General features: G+C 54.3%; 1 protein-coding gene across 1 annotated transcript; it reads left to right on the top strand.

Moving 5' to 3' along the window:
* Positions 1-264: 264 nt before the first annotated feature.
* Positions 265-18,124, top strand: RNASET2 (ribonuclease T2). Its single transcript, XM_052645737.1, has 11 exons — positions 265-347; positions 540-705; positions 3,521-3,581; positions 5,331-5,386; positions 6,858-6,915; positions 8,357-8,427; positions 12,640-12,753; positions 14,214-14,262; positions 15,579-15,653; positions 16,382-16,571; positions 17,289-18,124. The coding sequence occupies exons 2-10, from the start codon at positions 629-631 to the stop codon at positions 16,562-16,564; spliced, it is 744 nt and encodes a 247-aa protein (XP_052501697.1). The 5' UTR covers positions 265-347; positions 540-628; the 3' UTR covers positions 16,565-16,571; positions 17,289-18,124.
* Positions 18,125-22,088: the final 3,964 nt, after the last annotated feature.

The raw sequence follows: 22,088 nt of genomic DNA, 5'->3' as shown, positions 1-22,088 counted from the left end.
AAGACGGACAGGCCGGGGGCGGGGCGTGCCCTCTGGGCGAGGCGTGTCCTCCAGAAGGGGCGTGGCGTCGGGCTTCTCCAGGGCTTCTCGGCAGCCCGGCGCCCGCCTGTCGCCCAGGGGCGTGGCCCGGGCCAGGGGCGTGGCGTTGGGGGCCCAGGCCGTGGCCGAGCCTGGGGGCGTGTCTCGGGCCGGGGGCGTGGCCGGAACGGGGGCGTGTCCCGGGCCGGGGCGTGGCGTTGGGGCATCTGGGCGGAAATGCGCTGGAAGAGGCTCGGACGGCGGGCTTCGCCGGGTAGCCAGGGTCGCGGTGCTAGCGGACCGGCGGCCGTGTGCGCCTGGCGGACCTGGTGAGGCGGCGGGGCCCCGAGGTTCCGGGTGGTCGGTGGGCGGGGTGCGAGTCCACTGTATTGCGGGGATCCGGGCTCCCGGGCCTCCGGGCCTCCGCAGCGGGGCTCGGCGGTGGGCTGGGGTCAGCCGCCCTGCTCGCCGGCCGCCGGCCCGGCGCACGGTCAGCTTAGCGACGTCTGTTCCTTTTTCAGGGAAGCGCAGGGCCTGGCGCCGGACGCCGCCTCGCGCCCTCGGGAGACTGAGCCTTGGCGACCCCGCGGGGTCCTCCCGGGTGCGGCGGATGACTTCCCCGGCCTTCCTGGGCGCCTTGTGCCTGGCGCTGAGCTGTTTGGGCGGCGCGCGCGGGCTCTGGAGGAGGTGAGCCGCCGAAGGGGCGCGGGGCGCGGGTCTGCAGGGGAACGGGGGATAGGCGGGGTAGGGGGACACGGATGCCCGAGCTGCGGGGTGGCTCCGGGGCGGCGCGCGCGGGCTCTGGAGGAGGTGAGCTGCTGGCGGGGCGCGGGGCGCGGGTCTGCGGGGAAACCGGGGTGGACCCGGGCGCCCGAACTGGCGAGCGGCTCTAGGGGCGGCGCACGCGCGCGTTCCGACCAGGGTCGGCGCGATCCTGGTGAGGTGGTCGTGGTTCCTCTTTCCTAGTTTCTTTCTCTCGCCCTCCCTCCCCTCCCCCTCGTTCCCTCTTTCCATTCTTCCCTATGCACCCGACGAATTAGGAGTAAACAGGGGCTCTGGGAGAGGATTCGCATTATACTTCTGTAGAGGAGACAGAGATCTGAGTACCAGATTTGAATTTTCTTCTCTTTTATTTGGATAATGATCTTGTTAATAGAAGGAGTTCATACTTCACTTGCAGGCGTGGGAAAAGTTCAGTTTTCGTTTTTAATGAACCATCGTTGTTGTTTTATCATTTACTTTAAAAGGTAACATTAAATTTCAGTTTTCCAAGAAAGTGTTATTTTCTGAAAACGGGCTGCATTAAATAACTAAGCCTTGCCCTCAAGTTAAGAGCGGTTCACCAGAGAGGTAGTGTGGAGTGCGGACGGAGTGTGAACTGCTGGCTCACATCCAGATGTGTGATCCAGAGCCCTCCACCAAGGTCGTTCAGCCCGAAGTCCCCAGAGTGATGGCACCTGCCTCCTAGCACCAGTGCCAGGAGGCATCAGTTAAAGTACAGAACGTGCTCCGAGCCACGCCTGGCCTACAGTGATCAATACAGCAGGCCCCCTCCATAGGGGAACTGCAAGTTGTGGAATCCAGAGATGCAAACATGTGTTCACATATCCAGTTACGTAACTTAGTCCACGTGTCTGGCATACTTGTCATGCGCAACTGAAATAATTGGCGAGCAAGGCAGGGGTTCGAGACCACGAGGGTGACTCAGAGCCTGAGGGCCTCACAGGTCAGCGGGGTTTTCCCAGGCCCCCTGCCTCTGGTTGGGAGGCTTTTCTCTCTACAGCGCAGTCAGCGTCTCCACTGATTAGAGAGGATCTCTCTCTTAGGCTCACAGCACTCTTTAGCTGGGGTGGTATGTGGTGATTGTATTACAGACATTGTTGAGTCTTGAGTTTTATTGGAAACTGGTCTAGTTTTCCTGATCTCTGCCTACTCTTCAAGCCTCGGTTTCTGCCTTTGTGAAATAAGGTTTTCATACCGAGGGAAAAAAAGCACTTCTACAGTCCATGGGGTCGCTAAGAGTCGGACACGACTGGGCGACTTCACTTTCACTTTTCACTTTCACGCATTGGAGAAGGAAATGGCAACCCACTCCAGTGTTCTTGCCTGGAGAATCCCAGGGACAGAGGAGCCTGGTGGGCTGCCGTCTTTGGGGTCGCACAGAGTCGGACACGACTGAGGCGACTCAGCAGCAGCAGTGCTTCTCCCAGCACTGATGCCCATGCACTCTTTTTTCTCTTGTACTCAGCATTTGCTCATTAGTTCAGTCTGAGAAAAGTTTTCAAATATTGTGAATTCTCTGCTTATTAAACAGTACTCAGTAATTTACAGAACTGTTATGTAAGAACTTATTTCTGTTTGGCTTTTGCTTCTTCTAAAATTTCATCTATCCTAATAAAATAAAATTTCATCTATCCTGAATGACATGCCTGCTTGAGTTATATGCCCTGTTGCTACTGATGTTTTCCATCTGGAAAGTGAGTATTTCCACAGGCCAGCCTTTCTGCCCCCATCTCTGTGTGTGCCAAGCCTTGCCAGCCTAGTGGATGGGCTTCTGCTGAGGGATGTATGAATGCTACTCCATAGACCCTTATGGAACGTCTCAGGGTCAGATGGGTTTCATGGGGACATTGGAAGAAGTCCTTAGGCTCCCAAGTCACACATCCTGCAGAGAACAAGATCCCAGTGGCTGGGGTGGTGCCAAGCCCTGTGCAGCCCTGGGTGCTGTTCCGTGGCCCGATGAGCTATAGGAACCACTGTGTTTCCAGGCTTGTGGGTGTCACACGTGCTGCTAAGGGCTCATTGGTCTGTATCTGTCCCGCCTGAGCCTCTGAGGAGAAAGGGGCTTTCTGACCAGCCCTTCACTGCAGAGCCTTCCTGGCTGCCTGGTCCAGAATCCCAACCGCCTCCCGACCTGCCAAGCTTCCCAGGTGGCACGGTGGTGAATAGTCTTCCTGCCAGTGCGGGAGGTGCAAGAGACGTGGGTTCGATCCCTGGGTCGGGAAGATCCCCTGGAGAAGGAAATGACAACCCACTCCAGTCTTGTCCAGGGTCGGACATGACTAAGCACGCAGCACGCACCCCACCGGACAGGCCTGTTACCCTTGTCCCCGGGCCATGCCGTAGTCATTGTCTCCCTCACTGGCTGGCACTGCAAGAGAGTAAGGACTTGGCCCCCCAGTCCTCTCAGCGACCCCCTCCCTGCCGACAGCAGCGCCTGGGGACCCGGCCGTGCACTGCTGCCCACAGCACAGCCTGGGGACGCAGACCCCTCCACGCAGCAGCAGCAGAGCCTGGGGACCCGGCCACCCACTCCTGCCCACAGCAGAGCCTGGGGACCCGGCCGCCCACTCCTGCCCACAGCAGTACCTGGGGACGCAGGCCCCTCCCCGCAGCAGCAGCGCCTGGCCTGCAGCTGGCATTCAGTGTTTATTGAATGATCGATGGATGAATTAATTTTTCTGTAACTCAAGTTATAGAGTAAGCTCTTGTCTTTTTGCAGTGATGACCTGGAATGGAGCAAACTAATCATGGTCCACCACTGGCCTGCGACCGTGTGCCAGGTGAGTTCTGCGGGGACCAGTGACGCCCACGGAGAGGAGGTCCCGTGCAGGCTCCTCCCCAGCGCCTCTCACTGACTGAGCCCCCGGCCCAACCGCCCCTCGAGGCCGAGCCCTCCCAAGCTGAGACCGTGCCTCCAAGAGGCCCTGCGTGAGGGGCCAGGGGCCCTGCCCTGAGAACCAGGTGGTGTCACAGATGCCAAAGCAGGTCTGTCCTCTGCTCAGGGGCTATCGGCTCATGCCCCCTTGGAAAGCTGCACCTTGACCCCAGTTTCCCCCCACCAAAGGCTCATCCAAAACGCTGGGTGAAGAGCTGGGGTAGAAAAGCCCCTGTGGGCGCTTGGCTTTGCCCTCCACTGCCTCGTGCCGTGGGAAAGCCTGCCTGCTTTGGACTGTGTTTCCTTGGGGATGGGAGCAGGGCACGGTTGGTCATCCTGCCCTCTGCCCCCTAGTCTGAGCCTTCTGACGTCAGATATTGCCATCACCTAAACCAGGCCTGCCCTCATTTCCAGACCAGCCATACAGAGAAGCGCCTCCCACATCAGAAGGGGTTTAAGCAGGAGTGCTTGCGGGTGAACCGGCTCCTCACCACACCCAACGTGTACTGTCCCTCGCTTGTTCACTGCAGGCACTGGGCCCAGTTCTGATGCCACCACCTGATAGTTGAGGTGTATTTCTTAATGGTTATTTATTTCGGAAAAGATCCATTTTAGTGAAACAAGTTGGAGGTTCCTGTAAAGTAACTCCATGAGTTAATCGTTTGACTCTCATCTTGCGTTTTTGTTGGCTCCAGATTCTCAGTGCTTATTATTGCATTACTGCATTTGAACCTGGTGCCTGAACAGATCTGAATGTGCCTGGGTGCCATGTCAGCCTCTGGTTCCCAGTTTTTGATTGCATGACAAGAAAATTATTCATGGGTAACTATGGTGTTGGAGAAGACTCTTGAGAGTCCCTTGGACTGCAAGGAGATCCAACCAGTCCATTCCGAAGGAGATCAGCCCTGGGATTTGTTTGGAAGGAATGATGCTAAAGCTGAAGCTCCAGTACTTTGGCCACCTCATGTGAAGAGTTGACTCATTGGAAAAGACTCTGATGCTGGGAGGGATTGGGGGCAGGAGGAGAAGGGGACGACAGAGGATGAGATGGTTGGATGGCATCGCGGGCTCGATGGACGTGAGTCTGAGTGAACTCCGGGAGTTAATGATGGACAGGGAGGCCTGGTGTGCTGCGACTCAAGGGGTCGCAGAGAGTCGGACACGACTGAGCTGGTGATGGACAGGGAGGCCTGGCGTGCTGCGGTTCCGGCGGTCGCAGAGTCGGACACGACTGAGCTGGTGATGGACAGGGAGGCCTGGCGTGCTGCGGTTCATGGGGTCGCAGAGTTGGACACGACTGAGCTGGTGATGGACGGGGAGGCCTGGCGTGCTGCGGTTCATGGGGTCGCAGAGTCGGACACGACTGAGTGACTGAACTGCACTGAACTATGAGTGCATCCATCAGATAGACTTAATTTTCAGGCACGTTAAAAAAATAGCTGTTAAATTCTGTTTTCCAAATTTTTGGTTCACCTTTTTCAAATAAAACATCCAGCCCCCACCCCGTGTGGTACCCTCATGAACATTGTTTATCGTAAATTATCATAGAATTTATTTTGTGTTAGGATTTCATTGATGTTTGTCAAAAGAAAGGAAGGTTGCTGAGTGTGTTTAATAAACAAGAAACCACTTGTCCCCTGTCTTTTCTTCATAGGAAGTTGAGAACCACTGCAAAGACCCTCCGAATTACTGGACCATACACGGACTATGGCAAGTACTTCCTGCATTTCAAACTTCAGCAGCCCCAGAAGCTGGCTAACCTGGGGTTCTGGCTTCACTCTGTGCAGACGTGTATGCTGGAGATTTCTGTTAGGAGTTTACTCAGCAGGCCAGAAGCTTGTTGAGAAACACGTTTAGTCTTCCTAACATGACCTGCCTTCTGCTGTCCTTGAGTTCTGTTTTGGTGGGACGATAACAGTCCAGCTTAAATATGCATTTAGGGGTTCTGGGTACATTTTCAATCACTGAATTTTAATTTTCTCATTTTCTTCTTTTGGAACCAATAAGTAAATGCATAAAAATAAATGTATGTATGTTATACATATGTGATTTGTATCCATAGTATACACACTTCACAGACACCCAGATTTTTTCTTGTGGGTTTGCCTGCAGCCTGTTTAGTTTGTTTTTTTTTTTGTGGTGTGTGCATGTATTCAGGACATCAAACCGTGTGCATTTGTTTGTCCAGAGGGAGCGACCGGCTCTCCCCCTCCCTTGAGAGGTAGGCAGTCCTGGCTCCTGCTGGCCCTGGTGTCCCTCAGGGACAGGGTCAGTGGAATGCTGGTTAAACAGGGGCCTGAGGACCGGGCCTCATCCCACCTCTGGTTTTCTGTGACTTCACTGGTGCCTTCGGCCGCCCTCCAGCTGGAGGGACGGCACCCAGCTCTGTGGGGAACTGGGCTAGTTTCAGGGGCTGGGCCAGGCTGGAGAAAGCAGGTTTGGTCCCTCATGATCTAAGCTGCACGTGGAGATGGAGCGTGGACCCGTCCAGAATTGGGCGCGTGAGGACAGGATCAGGCACAAGTCGGGAGACACGTGCTCTGTGCTAAAACATTCCCGCAGCCAGCCTTGAGTCGTCACCAGGCACGTCCTGAGCACGACACGTACCTTGTATCCATGACCCTCATCACCTTTAAAGAGGTGGGACCTCTTTCAGTTCTCATGCTGAGCTTGTTGAATGGAGATGTGCAAATAACTCAAGAAGTGTTGGTTGCTCAGTTGTGTTCAACTCTTTGCAACCCTGTGGACTGTAGCCCGCCACGCTCCTCCGTTCATGGTATTCTCCAGGCAAGAATACTGGAGTGGGTTCCCATGGCTTTCTCCAGGGTATCTACCCAATGCAGGGATCGAACCTGGGTCTCCTGCACTGCAGACAGACTCTTATCACAGAACCACCAGGGAAGCGCCAGAACCTGGCCAGGTATCTCCACTGACCCAGCTCTGGGTCGCCCCCTACTGGGCTGTCTGTTTGCTTCCTGTGCGGGAAAGCCTGTTGGCACTGTGCCTGAAGTTTGGAACAACTTTCCGCTTTGAAGGGAACTCCAGTAGTGCCCGCTTGTGCCCAAGCGTGACTCACGCCCTTTCGTTCTCTCCAGACCACAACTCGAGTGTTTTCTCCTGCCATTTGGAACCAGCCAGACCAAGACTAATTTCTCTTTATTTTTTCAACTCTAATTTCAAGGCCCGATAAAAGTGGAGTGTGTAACCGATCCTGGCCCTTTAATCCAAAGGAGATCAAGGTACTAACTTTAATAGTGTTCCCGCCGCAGAGTCCCCCAAAAGATTCGCTCCTACTCCAGGTGTGCCCTCAAAGCTGTGTTTGAAGTGTGTTCACCAGCGTTTATGGGCATCTAAAGCAGCCCCATGGATTAAGGATGAGCTGTGTCTCAGTAAGGCCTCTGCCCTGGGCCCGATGGGCTGCAGCGATGTGTGAGGGGTGGCAGGGTTGAGCAGGCCAGCCCTGGCTCTAGCCTGCGGCCCATGGCTCCTAGTCTGAGCCCCCTGCCCGCTGGGCATAAGCTCAGGCGTGTGTACTGCCCTGGCATGCAGGACTGCCGTAGCCCCCAGGGCGTCCTTTCTGGCTGTGGGTGGGCTTCTCAATGGGGCCAGTGAGCAGGGAAGAGAGGATGGGCCTTTCCAGGACAAAGACTTGTATTGCAGAGTAACTGGGCGCTGCGGTTACAAGAGCTGGTAGCAACCACACACACAAACACACATGCACACACACACGTGAGCGCAGCTTTCCATGGGATGCTGACAACCCCTCATGTGTGATGGTCAACTGTCAGGGACTTGTGACTTCGTACCTGGACTTAGCGGGCAGGGTCTGCGAGTTCCTGAGACCTCTCTGAAAACGTGGAGCAGACTTGGGATTTGCCAGAATTGTGGGCCCTTCCCAGGACTGCACGGCCCCCAGAAGGACGAGGTAATTGCGTCCAAACCAGTCACAGGTTCTCATGCCAGGAGCGCATCGGACACTGTGCCAGGGGCCGGGCAGAACCAGGTGTGGTCTCCAGCGCCCCCTGCCTGCAGCCAGGAGCCGGGACAGACGTCCCCTCTGGGCGCCTGGAGGGGAGGGTAGTCAGAGCTGAGGACGGCAGGCCTGGGCCCAGCTCTCCAGAGGAGGTAGTGGTGAGCTGGGATCCAGCTTAACCAGAGACAGGAGAGGCAGCAGCCTGTGCAGAGGCCCCGGGGTAGGACGGAGCTCTGAAGCAGCTGGGAGAAAGCCAGTGTGGCTGGGGGTGAGCCTTGGGCCCGGGCAGTGTTCCTCAGAGTCCTGTGTGCTGGTTAAGGCTTGTGTGTCTGAGTAAGATGCAGACGTAGTCTTTGGAAACATTCAAGCTGGAGAGAAGGAAGCCAGTGTCGTGGCTTGATACTTTTGTGGGGTTTTTTAATGCTGAATAATATTCCCTTGTGTGGGTGGACATGATCTGTCTAGCCGTTCACCGTCAGAGCTTATATTTTCACACACGTTTTCACGATTCCCCAGACTTCACTTTTACGTGTGTCTTAAGAAGCAGGTCGTGCAAAATGCACTGAGTCATTTCACTCACCTGAGTGTTATTAACTCGCAGAGCTCAGTTTGCTTTTTTTTAATGTGTCCGTTTATCAGGTCTGCCTTCTAGGTTTGAGTTGTCAAGCCTCACGTGGATTTATTATCATTGCTGTCTTTACGTGCAGGACCTTTTGCCAGACATGAGGAGGTACTGGCCCGATCTGCTCCATCCGTCCAACTACAGCCACCAGTTCTGGTGAGTCTGCGTCCCCAGGCCCGTCTCGGGCCCCACAGCCCAGGTGTGAGATGGGACCGCGGGAGCAGGGGTCCTGAGGCCGCGGAGCTGGAGCGGCCTCATGTGTGCCGCACCCTCTTTGGAGTGGTCCTCCAGTGGATAAGGAATGAGGGCGAGGGGAAGTGACTCTGAAAACTTGCTTTTTAATCCATTATATCTTTCATTTTGTGTGCGTGCTAAGTCACTTCAATCGTGTCCGACTCTTTGTGACTCTGTGGACTGTAGCCCGCCAGGCTCCTCTGTCCATGGGATTCTCCAGGCAAAAATACTGGAGTGGGTTGCCATGGCCTCCTGTAGGGGATCTTCTGGACCCAGAGGTTAAACCTGGGTCTCCTGCATTGGCAGGTGGATTCTTTACCACTGACGCCACCTGGGAAGCCCTCCCTCACTGCAGGATGGCAATTTATAATTCATCTCACAGTGAATCAGGTTTTGGCCAAAGTGATTCACTTAACTTGGAAGTATATTTGTGTAGACTCTTCAGTCAGTTCAGTTCAGTTCAGTTCAGTCGCTCAGTCGTGTCTGACTCTTCTCAACCCCATGGACTGCAGCACGCCAGGCCTCCCTGTCCATCAGCAACTCCCAGAGTTCACTCAAACTCATGTCCATCGAGTCAGTGATGCCATCCAGCCATCTCATCCTCTGTCGTGCCCTTCTCCTCCTGCCCCCAAATCCCTCCCAGCATCAGGGTCTTTTCCAATGAGTCAGCTCTTCGCATGAGGTGGCCAAAGTACTAGTTCCAGCTTCAGCATCAGTCCCTCCAGTGAACACTCAGGACTGATCTCCTTTAGGATGGACTGGTTGGATCTCCCTGCAGTCCAAGGGACTCTCAAGAGTATTTTGGAAGAGTTAAATTTTGGAGAAGAGCTTTTTGAAACAAAGCAGAGTGACAGTGACCTCTGTCCTCCTGGCTCATGGGTGTTCGGATTGCAAGTTCACTCGAGGGTGTGTGGCTGGGAGGTGGTTCACTCACGGCTCTGGGTCCGGAGGCTGTAAAAGTTTGGGAGACGAACAGTCCACGTCTCCAGTGCTGGCTCTGAGTGACCTGAGGTCTGGAAAGTGGTTTCAGAACAGACTGTGGCCTACATGGGTGAAAAACAACAAAAAAACTTCGAGCGCTTCATGGTGTACTTAAAAATAAAAACTCTTCAGTGACTAAGTAAACAGAAGAGGTTTCAGTAGTTAGAATATTCCAGGTAGAATCAGTCAGGTTTTTGCCAAAGCTTAAAAACATATCACTAAACATAGACAAGGCATCTCCCCAGGTGGCACAGTGGTGAAGAACCTGCCTGCCAGTGCAGGAGCAAAAAGAGACACAGGCGTGATCCCTGGGTCGGGAAGGTCCCCTGGAGGAGAGCATGGCAACCCGCTCCGGTGTTCTTGTCTGGAGAACCCCATGGACAGAGGAGCCTGGCGGGCTGCAGTCCATGGGGTTGCAGAGTCGGACAGGACGGAGCAACTAACACGCACACACGTAACACAAAGATGGCCTTCGGTGGGGCGAGTCCTTCAGCGTCTGATGAGGTGGTGTGGGCAGAGCACACACTTGGGTTTGTGTTCTAATAAGGGCAAAACGATGCACCTTTCAGGTTGGGTATTTAAAGGATGCACTTAGAAGCTTGTTCTAAATGCCGAAGGTAGCGTTCGTGCCTTTGGATGTGGAGATGGTGCCCATGTGGCCGGGTGCTTACCGGCTCACTGGTTATTGCCGGAGGGCGGCTATTGCCCAGGTCGCCTTGCTCTCTTGGATCAAATGTCCACAGAGGTGTCCTGGCCTCTCCTGTCCTTAAGGGGGAGGCTTATGTCAGAAAACTTTTCTCTTTAATCTCAAATGGGAATCGTGTATGCAGAGGAGAGGGTCCTGGTATCAGCTGGTGCTCAAGATAGTTCCCTAAGATCAAATCTGTTAACAAAACCAGCCATCCTGAACAATACTGTGTACGTGACCGTCTGCAAAATAGGGGTGTTATTGGTTTCTGATTCTTGTAAGAAAAAGAAGGACTTCCCAGCAGGTTAAGTGGTAAAGAATCAGCCTGCTAATGCACAAGATGTGGGTTTGACCCCTGGGTTGGGAAGATCCCCTGGAGGAGGAAATGGCTACCCACTCCAGTATTCCTGCCCTGGAGAATCCCATGAACAGAGGAGCCTGCTGGGCTCCCGTCCATGGGGTTGCAAAGAGTTGGGCACGGCCGAGCATCTAAACAACAAGAAAAAGAATGAGAGTTGGTCATCTCTAACATCTGTTGGGTTAACTTGCTCTGGAAGCAACAGTGGACATTTCTTGACTATTACATGCTAGGAGCAGTTTGGGCGTGTGTGACTGCTTCCACCCCTGACTTCTCCAGCTCCTTCTGTGGAAGATTCTAGAATGACTGTCCCTGTTGTGCAGAAACTGTGGCCCCCGTGATTCAGTTTCACGCTCAGCTAGTTGAAAAGAGTCTCCTTTTTCTACTTCATAGAATTTAGAAAGTTAAGAAATAATTCACTGTAGATGCTATTGTAGATGAAGAAAGTTGATTATTCATGTTATTAATATCTCCTCATGGTTTTCTCGTGGTTCAGCTCATAAAGAATCCACGTGCAATGTAGGAGACCCTGGTTTGATTCCTGGGTCACGAAGATCTGCTGGAGAAGGGATACCCACTCCAGTATTCTGTCCTGGAGAATTCCACGGCCTGTGTAGTCCATGGGGTCGTAAAGAGTCAGACCTGACTGAGCGACTTTCACTTTCATTTTTCCCTTTCATGGTTTTCCTGGGCCCGGGAGACTGGTAGCTCACAGCCGTTGCCCTCGCTCAGGACTATCCCTGGTGATGCTACCAAGGACTTGGTGACATTTACGTTGTGCTTCTGTAAGACTGCATGTGGGTGCCTTCTGAGCGCTTGAGTGACTGTCTTTATTAAATCTTTGTGAATTAATCGTTGATAAAGCTGATGCCTGTGTGGCTTTCCATGCTAACCATGGTTAGCTTCTGAATTGACAAGTTGTCAGTCATCCTAAAGGCGGGTGTAATCCGTGTTTGGCAGTTGATTGGTTGACAGCGTGGAGCATTGGAAGGGCCCCGAGCATGGGTTGAGGCAGGCCGGGGTTGCCTGGCTGGGCGGCTGTGAAGCTGGGCTGCTCACTGGCACCTGTGAGCCTCGGTGTCCCCACTTGTAAGCCAGCAGTTACGTTTTCACTTTGTGGCTTTGTGAGGCTCGAGTGAAGAATGGGTGAATGTTTTGCAAACCTTTGTTACGTGCATGTATGATCAGTTGTGTCTGACTCTCAACCCCACGGCCTGTAACCTGCCTATGCTCTGTCTGTGGAATTCTCCAGGCAGGAATACTAGAGTGGGTTGCCATTCCCTTCTCCAGGGGATCTTCCCGACCCATGGATTGAACCCACGTCTCCTGCACTGGGAGGTGGATTCTTTACCACCGAGCCACCCGGTTTAATTTTTGATAAAACACGAGCATTTATTATCAGTAGTGGTGTTTTTTTTCAGTACAAATCACTTCTTGTTTGCGGGCATTTGGCTGGGCTGCCGCTTCCGTGCAGTCGTCTCTGTAGATGATGTCTATACTGCAGTGAGCTCGGGGAACCGGCTCAGGCCGTCCTGGTGATGCGTGAGCCTGCCTTTTCTTGCCAGTGGCTGAGGCGTGGCCGTCCAGCCGCGCCCGTCACGCCCCCTGCTGTCCAGCCGGGGCTCCCTGGGAGGACACCCGGAGCCATGTCATCCTGTGAAGCCTGAACAACGGCGATCGTGTCTTTCTCAGTTGGGTTTGTTGTTAATCTCAGAAGCGAGTTGGAGCTGCCTGGCGGAGGAAGGCCTGGAGAAAACTGACGAGGGCTGGTGGTGCTCGACTGGGCCCGGCGGGGCCTGGGGCCTGTGCTGAGAGGAGGACGTCTGTGCTTCCCGCTTTGCGAGAACGGCAGTCTGCCTCCTGCCCGGATGCCCTGCACGAGCAGCCGTGTGGGTGGCTTATTGGGAGCTGGTGTCGTTGCCTTTTAAAGTGAAAAGTGAAGTCGCTCAGTCGTGTCCGACTCTTTGCGACCCCGTGAACTGCAGCCCACCAGGCTCCTCCGTCCGTGGGATTCTCCAGGCAAGAGTCCTGGAGTGGTTGCCATTTCCTTCTCCAAGATTACCTTTTAACCAGAGTTTTGTTTTTTTTTTTAAACACACCCTTACAGGAGCCATGAGTGGAAGAAGCACGGGACCTGTGCCGCCCAGCTGGATGCCCTCAATTCCCAGAGGAAGTACTTTGGCAAGAGCCTGGATCTGTACAAGGCGCTGGCCCTGACCAGGTGGGACACCCAGGCCTGTAGGCTCCCCTCCCACACCCCACTCTCCCAAGTCACTGCACACCCACACCCTAGTCCTGGGGATGAACGGGGCTGCGAGTTGCCCAGCGCAGCATCCCTGGCTCAGGTACCATGGTCCCGGGAACTGGGCAGCAGAGTCATGCTGAGAAACACATACTCCTCCCACGAGCCTTTCCAGACCCCTGGGGGCCTGACTGCATGGAGTGGACTCAGAGACTCAAGGGGCTCATCACACAGGTCCTGGGAGAAGTCGCCCGCGCAGGAGACCCCTGGGCACCTCCCTCTTATCAGACTCCGGGGAGGAAGGCGCCCCCCGTTCACCAGCACAGAGCTCACGGTCCTGGCTCATAAGCAGCGTGAGTCTGCCCGACTCTGCAGCCCAGGTTTTATTGAATCCAGCGGGAAAAGGAGAGTATGTGCTTACGCTGAAAGTTTCAAGGTCAAATATTTGAATAATACATCCCTTCAGCCAACAACTACTTACTAAAGACCTCCTGGCTACCCTTCCTGAATCTGCGTGGCTTTCCATACACATGCACAAGTGCAGAGTTGCTGAATTCTGGGACCCCTGGAGTGTCAGCCAGGCCCACGGGGGTGGACGGGCTGAGTCTTGGCCTCCCTGGAGTGTGTTCCCTGGGACCTGCCGAGGAAGGGCGCTCCTGCCCACTGAGTGTCTGATGGGAACTATATAGAACCGCTGTAGAGAAGTCATAGAGTCTCCCAGCTTCTCCAAGGAAAATCAAAAATCTCAGTGCTCACAAAATTAAAGCTAAGGCGTCAAAACACATCCTTTCTATTTTGCTCTGTGTTATAAACCACTGGGCTTCCCAGGTGGCCCAGTGGGAGGGACCCGCCTGCTGTTCAGGAGACATGAGACGCAGTTTCAGACCCTGGGTCGGGAAGATCTCCTGGAGGAGGGCATCGCGAGCCACTCCAGTGTTCTTGCCTGGAGAATCTCATGGACAGAGGAGCCTGGAGGGCTACAGTCCATGGGGTCACAAAGAGCAGGTTAAAACCACGTGCTTTAGAAAGTGATTCAAGGCGTTGAAAGTATTTTAAAGATTGATCTAATCTGGGGTTGTTAGCATAAGCCTAGAATCCAGAATCAGCTGCTAGCTGTCCTTTAGGACAGGCACGGTGGGTAGCTGGTTATGTGGTGCCCACTCCAGTTGGTGGCAGCCACCCGGACTGGTGCTGAGAGGTTCTGGTGCTGGAAAGGGGCCCAGATGAGGCCCTCGTGTGCCCACGGTGAGGGGAGGTCGGGCGGCCTGAGTGCCACTCCTGTGTTGCCTGTGTCAGCAGACTTATGGCCTCAGGTAGTGAAACTGCACACTTCCCTTTAAGAGGGTCTTCATTTGTATTATGAAATGTGATAGTAACAAGAAAGGAAATCGGACCTTCATTATACAGCTTTCTTTTTTTTTTTTTGCTTTAAAATTTAGCATGCTCCAAAAATTGGGGATAGAACCATCTACCGATCACTACTACCAGGTGAGTCTTGCTTCTGGCTTCTTATCAAATATGTATCCGCTAACTGGGGACGCCCGGCCACAACCAGGTGTCACCTCAGCTGTGAGCTCTACTCTGGCTTCAAAGAACCCAAACCAGGCACTCCCACTTGACTATTACGTTTCTAAATAGATTTCATTTAAATTTTATCTTCCTGTATATTTTGTGTAAACTCAAGGCTAGTGAAACATGATTTTGGAGCAGGTTTTGGAGTGGTCTCCTAGTGAGCAGTGTGTTCCAGCCCCTTAAGAGGCTGGTGTTAATAGGATGTGCAGTCAGATAGCACAGTTCTCTGAACCTGAAGAAGAAAATGAAGATTTGTTTTTATGATGTAATTGTGCTTTGTTTCATGATAAAAATGTAGAAATTGGAACCCGGCAGAGCCTGTTGGCAGGTGGCCTGTACAGAAGGGCTCACGCTGGTGTGAGCGCAGTTGTAGACGGACGGCCTGGCCCCCAGGCAGCGGTCACTACCCGCCCGGGCCTGAAGCCTCTGCTCTCAGGCCCTTACAGTGTGAGTCAGCCGACCCCACTCTGGAGACAGTTTTTGTATTTGTTCCATATATGAATGTGGAAACACCCAAAAGTCACTGTCACCCAAAAAATTCTGAGTTCCGGTGCCTCGGCGGGTCCCGAACCCTCAGTCTGGTGACCTGGTGTGACTAAGTTAGCACGTGCGTCTCCATCCATGGAGAGCAGGGACGGGCAGAGCAGCGCCCTTCCGGAGGGACTGCAGGCTGCCCTCTGTCCATACGCCCAGGAGGCAGGGCATTTGCAGGCCCCTTCAGTATCGCCTTGACTCACATTTAAGTGGATAAGCGGAATTTTCTTGCCCAGAACGTGACGTTCAGAGAACAGACTTCAATTCCAAGCCAGAGCAACAGCCACAGCGCGTGTTTTCTGAGCTCCTTCTCTGTGCTGGAGGCACGAGGCAGGGCGTCCGCACAGGCAGGGCCTGCCCTCCCGTCTCCTGGCAGGAGAGCTTCTGCTTTTGTACCCGGCATGCTGGCCCTGGATCAGGGCCGAGAGGGGAAGGGAGACCCATGTAGCGCCGCTTGTGTGGACTCCGGTCTGGAGGGGGACCTACGGGGCTGCTCCGTCTCCTTCAGGGCCTGGGGCTGGGGCGGTTCATCCCCAGCGTCTCCGAGCTGTGTCCGTGAGCCGGGGCGCTCTGGGGAGAGCACGCCGCTGTCAGAAGTTTGCATCTACACAAGTAAACCAGTGTCACTTCTGACCACAACAGAGCGGTTTGTTTGCTCTGCTGACATTTCATTTCTAATGCAGTTCATCCGATTTCAGGTGTCGGACATCAGAGATGCGCTTGTCAGCGTGTACAAAGTCGTGCCCAAAGTCCAGTGTTTTCTGCTAGAGAAGGTCAGATGTGCTATGCTCCGTCATCCCCTCTGTCTCTACCAGGAAGACCCGTGCAGTCTTCTGAGAGCGCGTGCTCACCGTGGAGTTCCCAGGGGCAGAGTTGTGTTGGGGGTGGGGGTGTGTGTGTGCAGGTATACAAATGGTGTATGCCCACGTGTGTGTGTGTGTGTGTGTGTGTGTGTGTGTGTGTGTGTGCCTTGAAATAACAGGCTGTTGTTTGACACCATGCTGGGTGGGCTGCTGTTCTGGCAGCTGCTGCCTCACAGCGGGGCTCCTGTTCTGGAAGGCGGCGAGGCAGGGACGGGGCCCTGTGGGCATGTCACGCAGCGTTCACATTGTTAGTCCTGTCAGCTGTCGTTTCCCGTCCAACTTCCAGATGAGTTGTGCTTTCCTCTGTCAGCTGCTGAAGTCTTAAATTCATTTAGCGATAGGGTGCCATTTACCTGTTCATCAATTGTGACGCAGGCGTGGTGTGTGGGGGCATGTCTGCTCGCACCTTTGTCCAAGCTGAAAGTGGGGTCTCCTCCCCGGCCACGTCCAGGCTGGCTCAGGGGCGGGGCTGGAGGTGGCCGCAGCCGCCCCCCTGGGCCCTGGCCCCAGTTCAGCTCTGAAGCGGGGATCCCGCTCCTGGAGCCCGGATCCCAGGTCTGGAGCCCTGTCTTCTGTCTTCTTTGAACCACTGTGATGCTCCAGCCTGCCTTCTGAGGCGTGTTCGCTCTTCCCTTCAGGGTCAGGAGGTGCAGCTCCTCGGGCAGATAGAGCTGTGCTTCTCCAAGGACCTGCAGCTGTGGAACTGCTCGCATGCTGCGGAGCCAGCGGCCCGCAGGCAGGAAGCTTGGCCGAACTTGGGACTGCATGTCTGTGAGGACGGCCCCGTCCAATACCCTCCGCTCAACGAGACCAAACTCTGATGCCGCGGTTGGTAAACCTCCACTTTGACAAGCAAGGCTGCTGCTTTATAAAAAGCAGCTCACAGCCGCCTTCCCCTGAGCCTGCTCTGTTTGTCCTGCTTTGCACCTCATGTCTGGGAGCTGAGTCTTGTGGTCCCTGTAAAGGCGGGGTGTGCAGGGGGTGCACCGAAAGGGAGGGGGGTATCCCCGCCCCTTGGCTGCCTTGTGGTTGGAGTGAAGCTCTGGTTTCCTTTTTCTCTTCTTTGGCAATCTCTGCGACCTCCTTGGAAAATAAGGCAGGCCCACTTGGAGCCTGGGCTGATGGTGCAGACTCAGGAAAACTCACCCTTGTGTCTCTCAGCTCTGAGGACACATTGGGGGCTGTCAGGACCAGCCCTCCAGCAGGAGCCCAGGCTGCAAACGGATGGCGGGGGCTTGGGGGCGGGGTGCAGGGATGGGGGGGTGCGGTGCTGGAGGGAGTCTGCCTTGGGCCTCAGGGCTGTTGGCTCCTGTTCTGCGGTCGCCTGCCAGTATCTCCCTTGGGGGGCTGGTGAGGATGACCCAGTGTCCCCTGAGGGCCCTGGTGCTGGCAGGCGAGATGCTCTGTGTATGCGTAGGGGGTGGGCGTGAAGGAATCTGGGTGTGTGCCAAGTGCCAGCCCACACCCCCACGGCATAGGTGCTGCCTCCTGCAGACTAGAAGTCCCGCAGGGCAGGCAGTCCAGCAGCTCCCCCTTCTTCCCCAGGAAGGCGGCATCAGTCCTCAGGTGCTGGGACTGAGGCCCCTGGGGGCAGGTCTTTGTCCCCCGAGGTGCTGCCTGGAGGCGGGGCCCCTCTCAGCGAAGAAGCGCGTCCAGGCTCAGGCGGCTCTGAAGACAGACGTGCTCAGTGACGGATGAAGCTTCGTCCAGAGGGAGCCGAGCGGTGCGTCGGGAATCCGAGTCAGATTTTGGCCGTCTCTTTCCCTAAGGGAGGGAGGGACCAGCCTGAGCAGCGTGTCAGGAATCCGAGTCAGAGTCTGGCCCGTCTCTTTCCCTAAGGGAGGGAGGGTCACCCTGCTCTCCACGTCCAGGCTGGGGCCACACGCGGCCTCTGCCGGGCTCCCTGCGCCCCAGGCTCACACGCGCCGCGGTCCGCCCACCTGTCTCCTGAGTTTCCCTGTTGCCCTGCCGCCGAGGGCATCTGCTTCTCCTTCTGCTCGTTTGCGTCGGGCTCCTAAGCGAAGGGGAAGGAGGAAGTGTGGCAGAGGCTTCATCTGCGCCCAGGCCGGCCGGACGCCTCCTCAGCCGGCCGGGGCCTCACTTGGGCGAGCCTCTGTCCCCTGGAGAGACGTTCTAAAGGTGGCTGTTGTTTCTTCTGACTCATTTTGCAAATACACGGCTCAAGGCAAGGGTTTCTACTTCATTATTTCCAGATGAGCTGGTAAATTTAAATAAAGCTTCACATTTGAATTGAATTTATTTTATAGCTTTGGAGAATCAAGAAAAGCAGTGGTCTGCTGATATTCCTCGGACACCAGTCTTTCTAAAATCTGTCTGCGTGCTTTTTAAATAGGCTATAATTTTTCTAATAAAATAACGTTTATTACTATACAGTCTAAGCATTTCTTGAGGGTAGGCTGAAACTTGAGCAGGATGGTGTAACAGTGAAGGGCAGCTGAAGAGTGAAATGAAGCAAAATGTTGACGGTCCTAAGATTTCAGATGTGGACTGAATGGGATAAAATCAGGAGCAGGCTTAGCAATTCCTAACAGGATCATCGTCCAGTCAATGCTCGTGGCTTTTTATTAATATTTCTGTGTGGCCTCGAGCACAGGATCAGCAGTGATGACACGGCTGATAACCTGAGTCCAGGCCGGTAAGTGTCAGGCGACGGGCTGCGGGTGGCTGGAGAGGAATGGAAGTCTCTGTCCAGAGCCCGAACCCCAGGGAAGGAGCCAGGGTCTTCTGCGAAGGCGTCACTGAATGTGATTTTGAACGAGGACCTGAAGGAAATGAGGTTGCAGTCCATGGAGGAAGAACCTTCCCGGTGGTGGGAGCAGCTGGAGCAGAAGCCCAGGGCGGCAGCAGGCCTGTGTGAGAACAGCCGGGAGGCGAGTGTGAGAGGCCCACAGGCGCTGAGCAGCGGCTGTGTGCCGGCCCTCGTGGTTCCCCTCCACCTGTAAAGGCACCTGTGCTGCTGGAGTCCCCGGGGCATCCGCAGGGGTGTTAGCTCCAAACCAGTGTCCTCTAGCCATCATGAGAACGCACTATCAGACTGCTGAGGGAAGAGACGTGTGTGTCCTGGACCTCTGTGGAGCTTGTCAGCTTGCATCCTGCCCAGACAAGGACACACATGTGGTCTAATTGTCTGTTTTATCCTTCTGGGTGTTTTGTGAACTCTCAACCAGGAATAAATATTTGATCCAGGTCCTAAGGCAATTGAAATTGTACTGTAAATGTTTTTGCCCAATTTAACTCTGTTGGCTAAATTCATCACTGCAGAGGGCTGAAAAACCCTTCAGTGACCATAAGAAACTTTCCCTGGAAAGCTCTGGCTCAGGAAATGAAATTAGCAGGACACAGTCCCAGGTTTTAAATAAACTTTGGTGCTTCTGTAGAAAGATGAATCTATTGTGTTGTCTATGGGGTGAGCTGTTTCCTGTAGAAAGGAGGTGGCAGTAACTAGGGTTTCCTTGTCCTGACAAAACCTTAAACAGACAGTGAGAAATGCTGCAATTTTACATAAATTTTGTGACGGAAATTCTGTTTTTCTGAGTGGCTATAATGACTGTAGTCAAAGCTCTGGTTTTTCCAGGCGTCACGTACGGATGTGAGAGTTGGGTCATGAAGAAGACTGAGCGCCCAAGAACGGATGTTTCAGTCTGTGGTGCTGGGCAAGACTCTTGAGAGTCCCTCGGAGAGCAGGGGGATCAAACTAGTCAGTCCTGGAGGAAATCAACCCTGAATACTCACTGGAAGGACTGATGCTAAAGCTGAAGCTCCAATACTTTGGCCACCTGATGCGAAGAGCCGACCCAGTGGAAAAGACCCTGATGCTGGGAAAGATCGAAGGCAGGAGGAGAAGGGGACGATGGGATGAGATGGATGGCATCACTGACTGGATGGACATGAGTCTGAGCAAACTCCCAGAGATAGTGAAGGACAGGGAAGGCTGTGGGACAAGGCTTAGCAACTGAGCAACAGCATAATGAGTCTTGCATTTACTACCGACAGAAAGGATTAGCATCCCAGGCTCAATGAGGGGAGGCTGTTAGAGGGGTGGCATGTGTAGGTTTGGAAGCTGTGGAACTGCAATGACTGTGCATAGGTTTGCCTGGAACATTTCACACCTGTGCAGCTGTCAGGCATTCATAATCCCTTTTTTATGGAAGAAATTATACAATAACTTTTCCTATTCATTTTTGATGCTGAGTCCACAGGGTAACAGACTCATTTTTACCAGCAAAGATGTTGACCGGCACAGTTGGGGGGGGTGGGGGGAGGGTCCAGTCACCACTTGTTCTGCCCTCCTGGCTACTGGGGCACGTCTGGCCCTCCTCGCCCAGCCCCCCCGCACCCCCCCCCAGGAGATGTGAGCTCCTCCTGCTGCCACGGTGATATGGTTACTGGGGTACATCAGCCCCTCCCCCACCTCCCCGCAGGAGATGGGAGGGCCTCCCGCAGCCACGGTGACCTGACAGCTTGGACGTGGTAGGTATTTAGTAAGTCCAAGAATCCCGGAAAGACAGCAGTGGATCAAAGATGACCACGTTCATCAGTGGCCACCTAGCAGCTGAGAGCAGAAATTCAGCCCATGTCCACCACGCTCCCCATACTCAGGCGTACCATGCCCCCTAAGTCAGAAGCTTGAACGCCACCTGGATTGTTTTCTCAGACTGAAAATGGCCACATCAAGAAATATTTGAGTGTCCCATCCAGGATGGGTTTCCCAGGTGGCTCAGTGGGAAAGAACCTGCCGGTCAATGCAGAAGATGAAAGAAATGAGGGTCCAGTCCCTGGGTCGGGAAGGTCCCCTGGAGTAGGAAATGGTGACCCACTCCAGTATTCCTGCCTGGGAAACCTCATGGACAGAGGAGCCTGGCGGGCTACAGTCCGTGGGGTCGCAAGAGACGGACGCAACTGAGGGACTCGGCGCGCACACATCCAGAGCGCTATGCGTCTCCCTGCGTGGGCGCTCCGTTTAAATCGATGAACATAACTTATGTTGCTGTAACTGGGGATCTAGTCTATGACAATACCGAGAAACCCAGTGATTTGGGGGTGTGGGGGACAGTGGGGTGCCCCCTACTGCAGGTGCGAGATCTGAGATGTAGAAGATTACTGAAGTGCGAAAATCTTAGCTCTCGAGAGTGTTAGTAATCCCTGGTCTCGTTTATAGGTGTTTATTTCACGTTCCTGTCTCAACAACATAAACACAAGCGTGTACCATCACAGCAGCTTGATATGCATGGATGCTTATCAGTTACGGCCCTTCCAGTTACAAATAACAGCAACAGACGTGGACGCTCTCTTTGAAATGAAGGGAGTTAATTAGCTTGAGCAACTGAAACCGCAGCCGCAGGTCTAGTCTGACCTGGGGCCCAGCTCAGTCACTGCACTGTTGGCTGGGCTCTGTTCTCCACGCGGCCCCTTTGCCCTGAGCCTCATGTGACAAAACGTCACCTCACGCTTTCCACCGCCAGAACCAGCCTTACCTCGAAAGAAAAAGTGCCTTTCTACCATTGGCATCTGCGCATGTTTCTGTACTGATCCAGTTCAGTTCAGTCGCTCAGTCGTGTCCGACTCTCTCTGACCCCATGGACTGCAGCATGCCAGGCCTCCCTGTCCATCACCAACTCCCGGAGTTTACCCAAACTCATGTCCACCGAGTTGGTGATGCCATCCAACCATCTCATCCTCTGTCGTCACGTTCTCCTCCCACCTTCAACCTTTCCCAGCATCAGGGTCTTTTCAGATGAGTTGGCTCTTCACATCAGGTGGCCAAAGTATTGGAACTTCAGCTTCAGTATTGATCCATATGTATTGCAAATCATGAGTTCACACCGACACTTCTGATTCCAGTTGAACACTGGAGAGCTTATGGTGGCTTTCTCCTTTTCCATGTTGTAACTTTCTCTGATGTCCACAAGCCCGGCTCCTGTGACGCTCAGCATCTTTGCTTGTATGATTGCTCCACCTCCTGACCCTGACGCTGCCCCTACACGAGCGTCGGCACCCCAGGCTGGGCCTTGGTGGTCCTCCCATCCCCTCCCTGCTACAAGTCCTCATCACTGGATCCCCAGCACTTCAGAGGGAAGAGCGGGGAACGAGAGGGAGGGAAGTCTTAATGCCTTGGCAAGCATCGGGGTGCAATGTTACAGTCCATGCCGTCCAGGCACGTGCATGTTGTTGTACTAAAATTCTTACGGAAGACACAAACTGTGAGCATAAGATGGAAGAGGAGGATGCGCGTTCAGCAGCAGAAGTGTTCTAACGGGATGCTCAGTAGTCCTACCCCAGTTACCTGCCGCGTGCTCCCGCCCAGAAGACAGTCCCCACCGTGGC

The sequence above is a fragment of the Budorcas taxicolor genome, chromosome 9 (genome assembly GCF_023091745.1).
Source record: "Budorcas taxicolor isolate Tak-1 chromosome 9, Takin1.1, whole genome shotgun sequence".
NCBI classification, from domain to species: Eukaryota; Metazoa; Chordata; class Mammalia; order Artiodactyla; family Bovidae; genus Budorcas; species Budorcas taxicolor.
The sequence above is the reverse complement of the archived record's forward strand: the minus strand, read 5'-3'. Positions and strand labels throughout refer to the sequence as shown.

What these genes read in the sequence shown, in the direction of transcription:
- RNASET2 (XM_052645737.1), top strand. Translation starts at nt 629, where the DNA reads ATGACTTCCCCGGCCTTCCTGGGCGCCTTGTGCCTGGCGCTGAGCTGT. An exon ending in TTAATCCAAAGGAGATCAAG is followed by an intron (nt 6,916 to 8,356) that starts GTACTAACTTTA and finishes CTTTACGTGCAG; the next exon opens with GACCTTTTGCCAGACATGAG. An exon ending in CTACCGATCACTACTACCAG is followed by an intron (nt 14,263 to 15,578) that starts GTGAGTCTTGCT and finishes ATCCGATTTCAG; the next exon opens with GTGTCGGACATCAGAGATGC.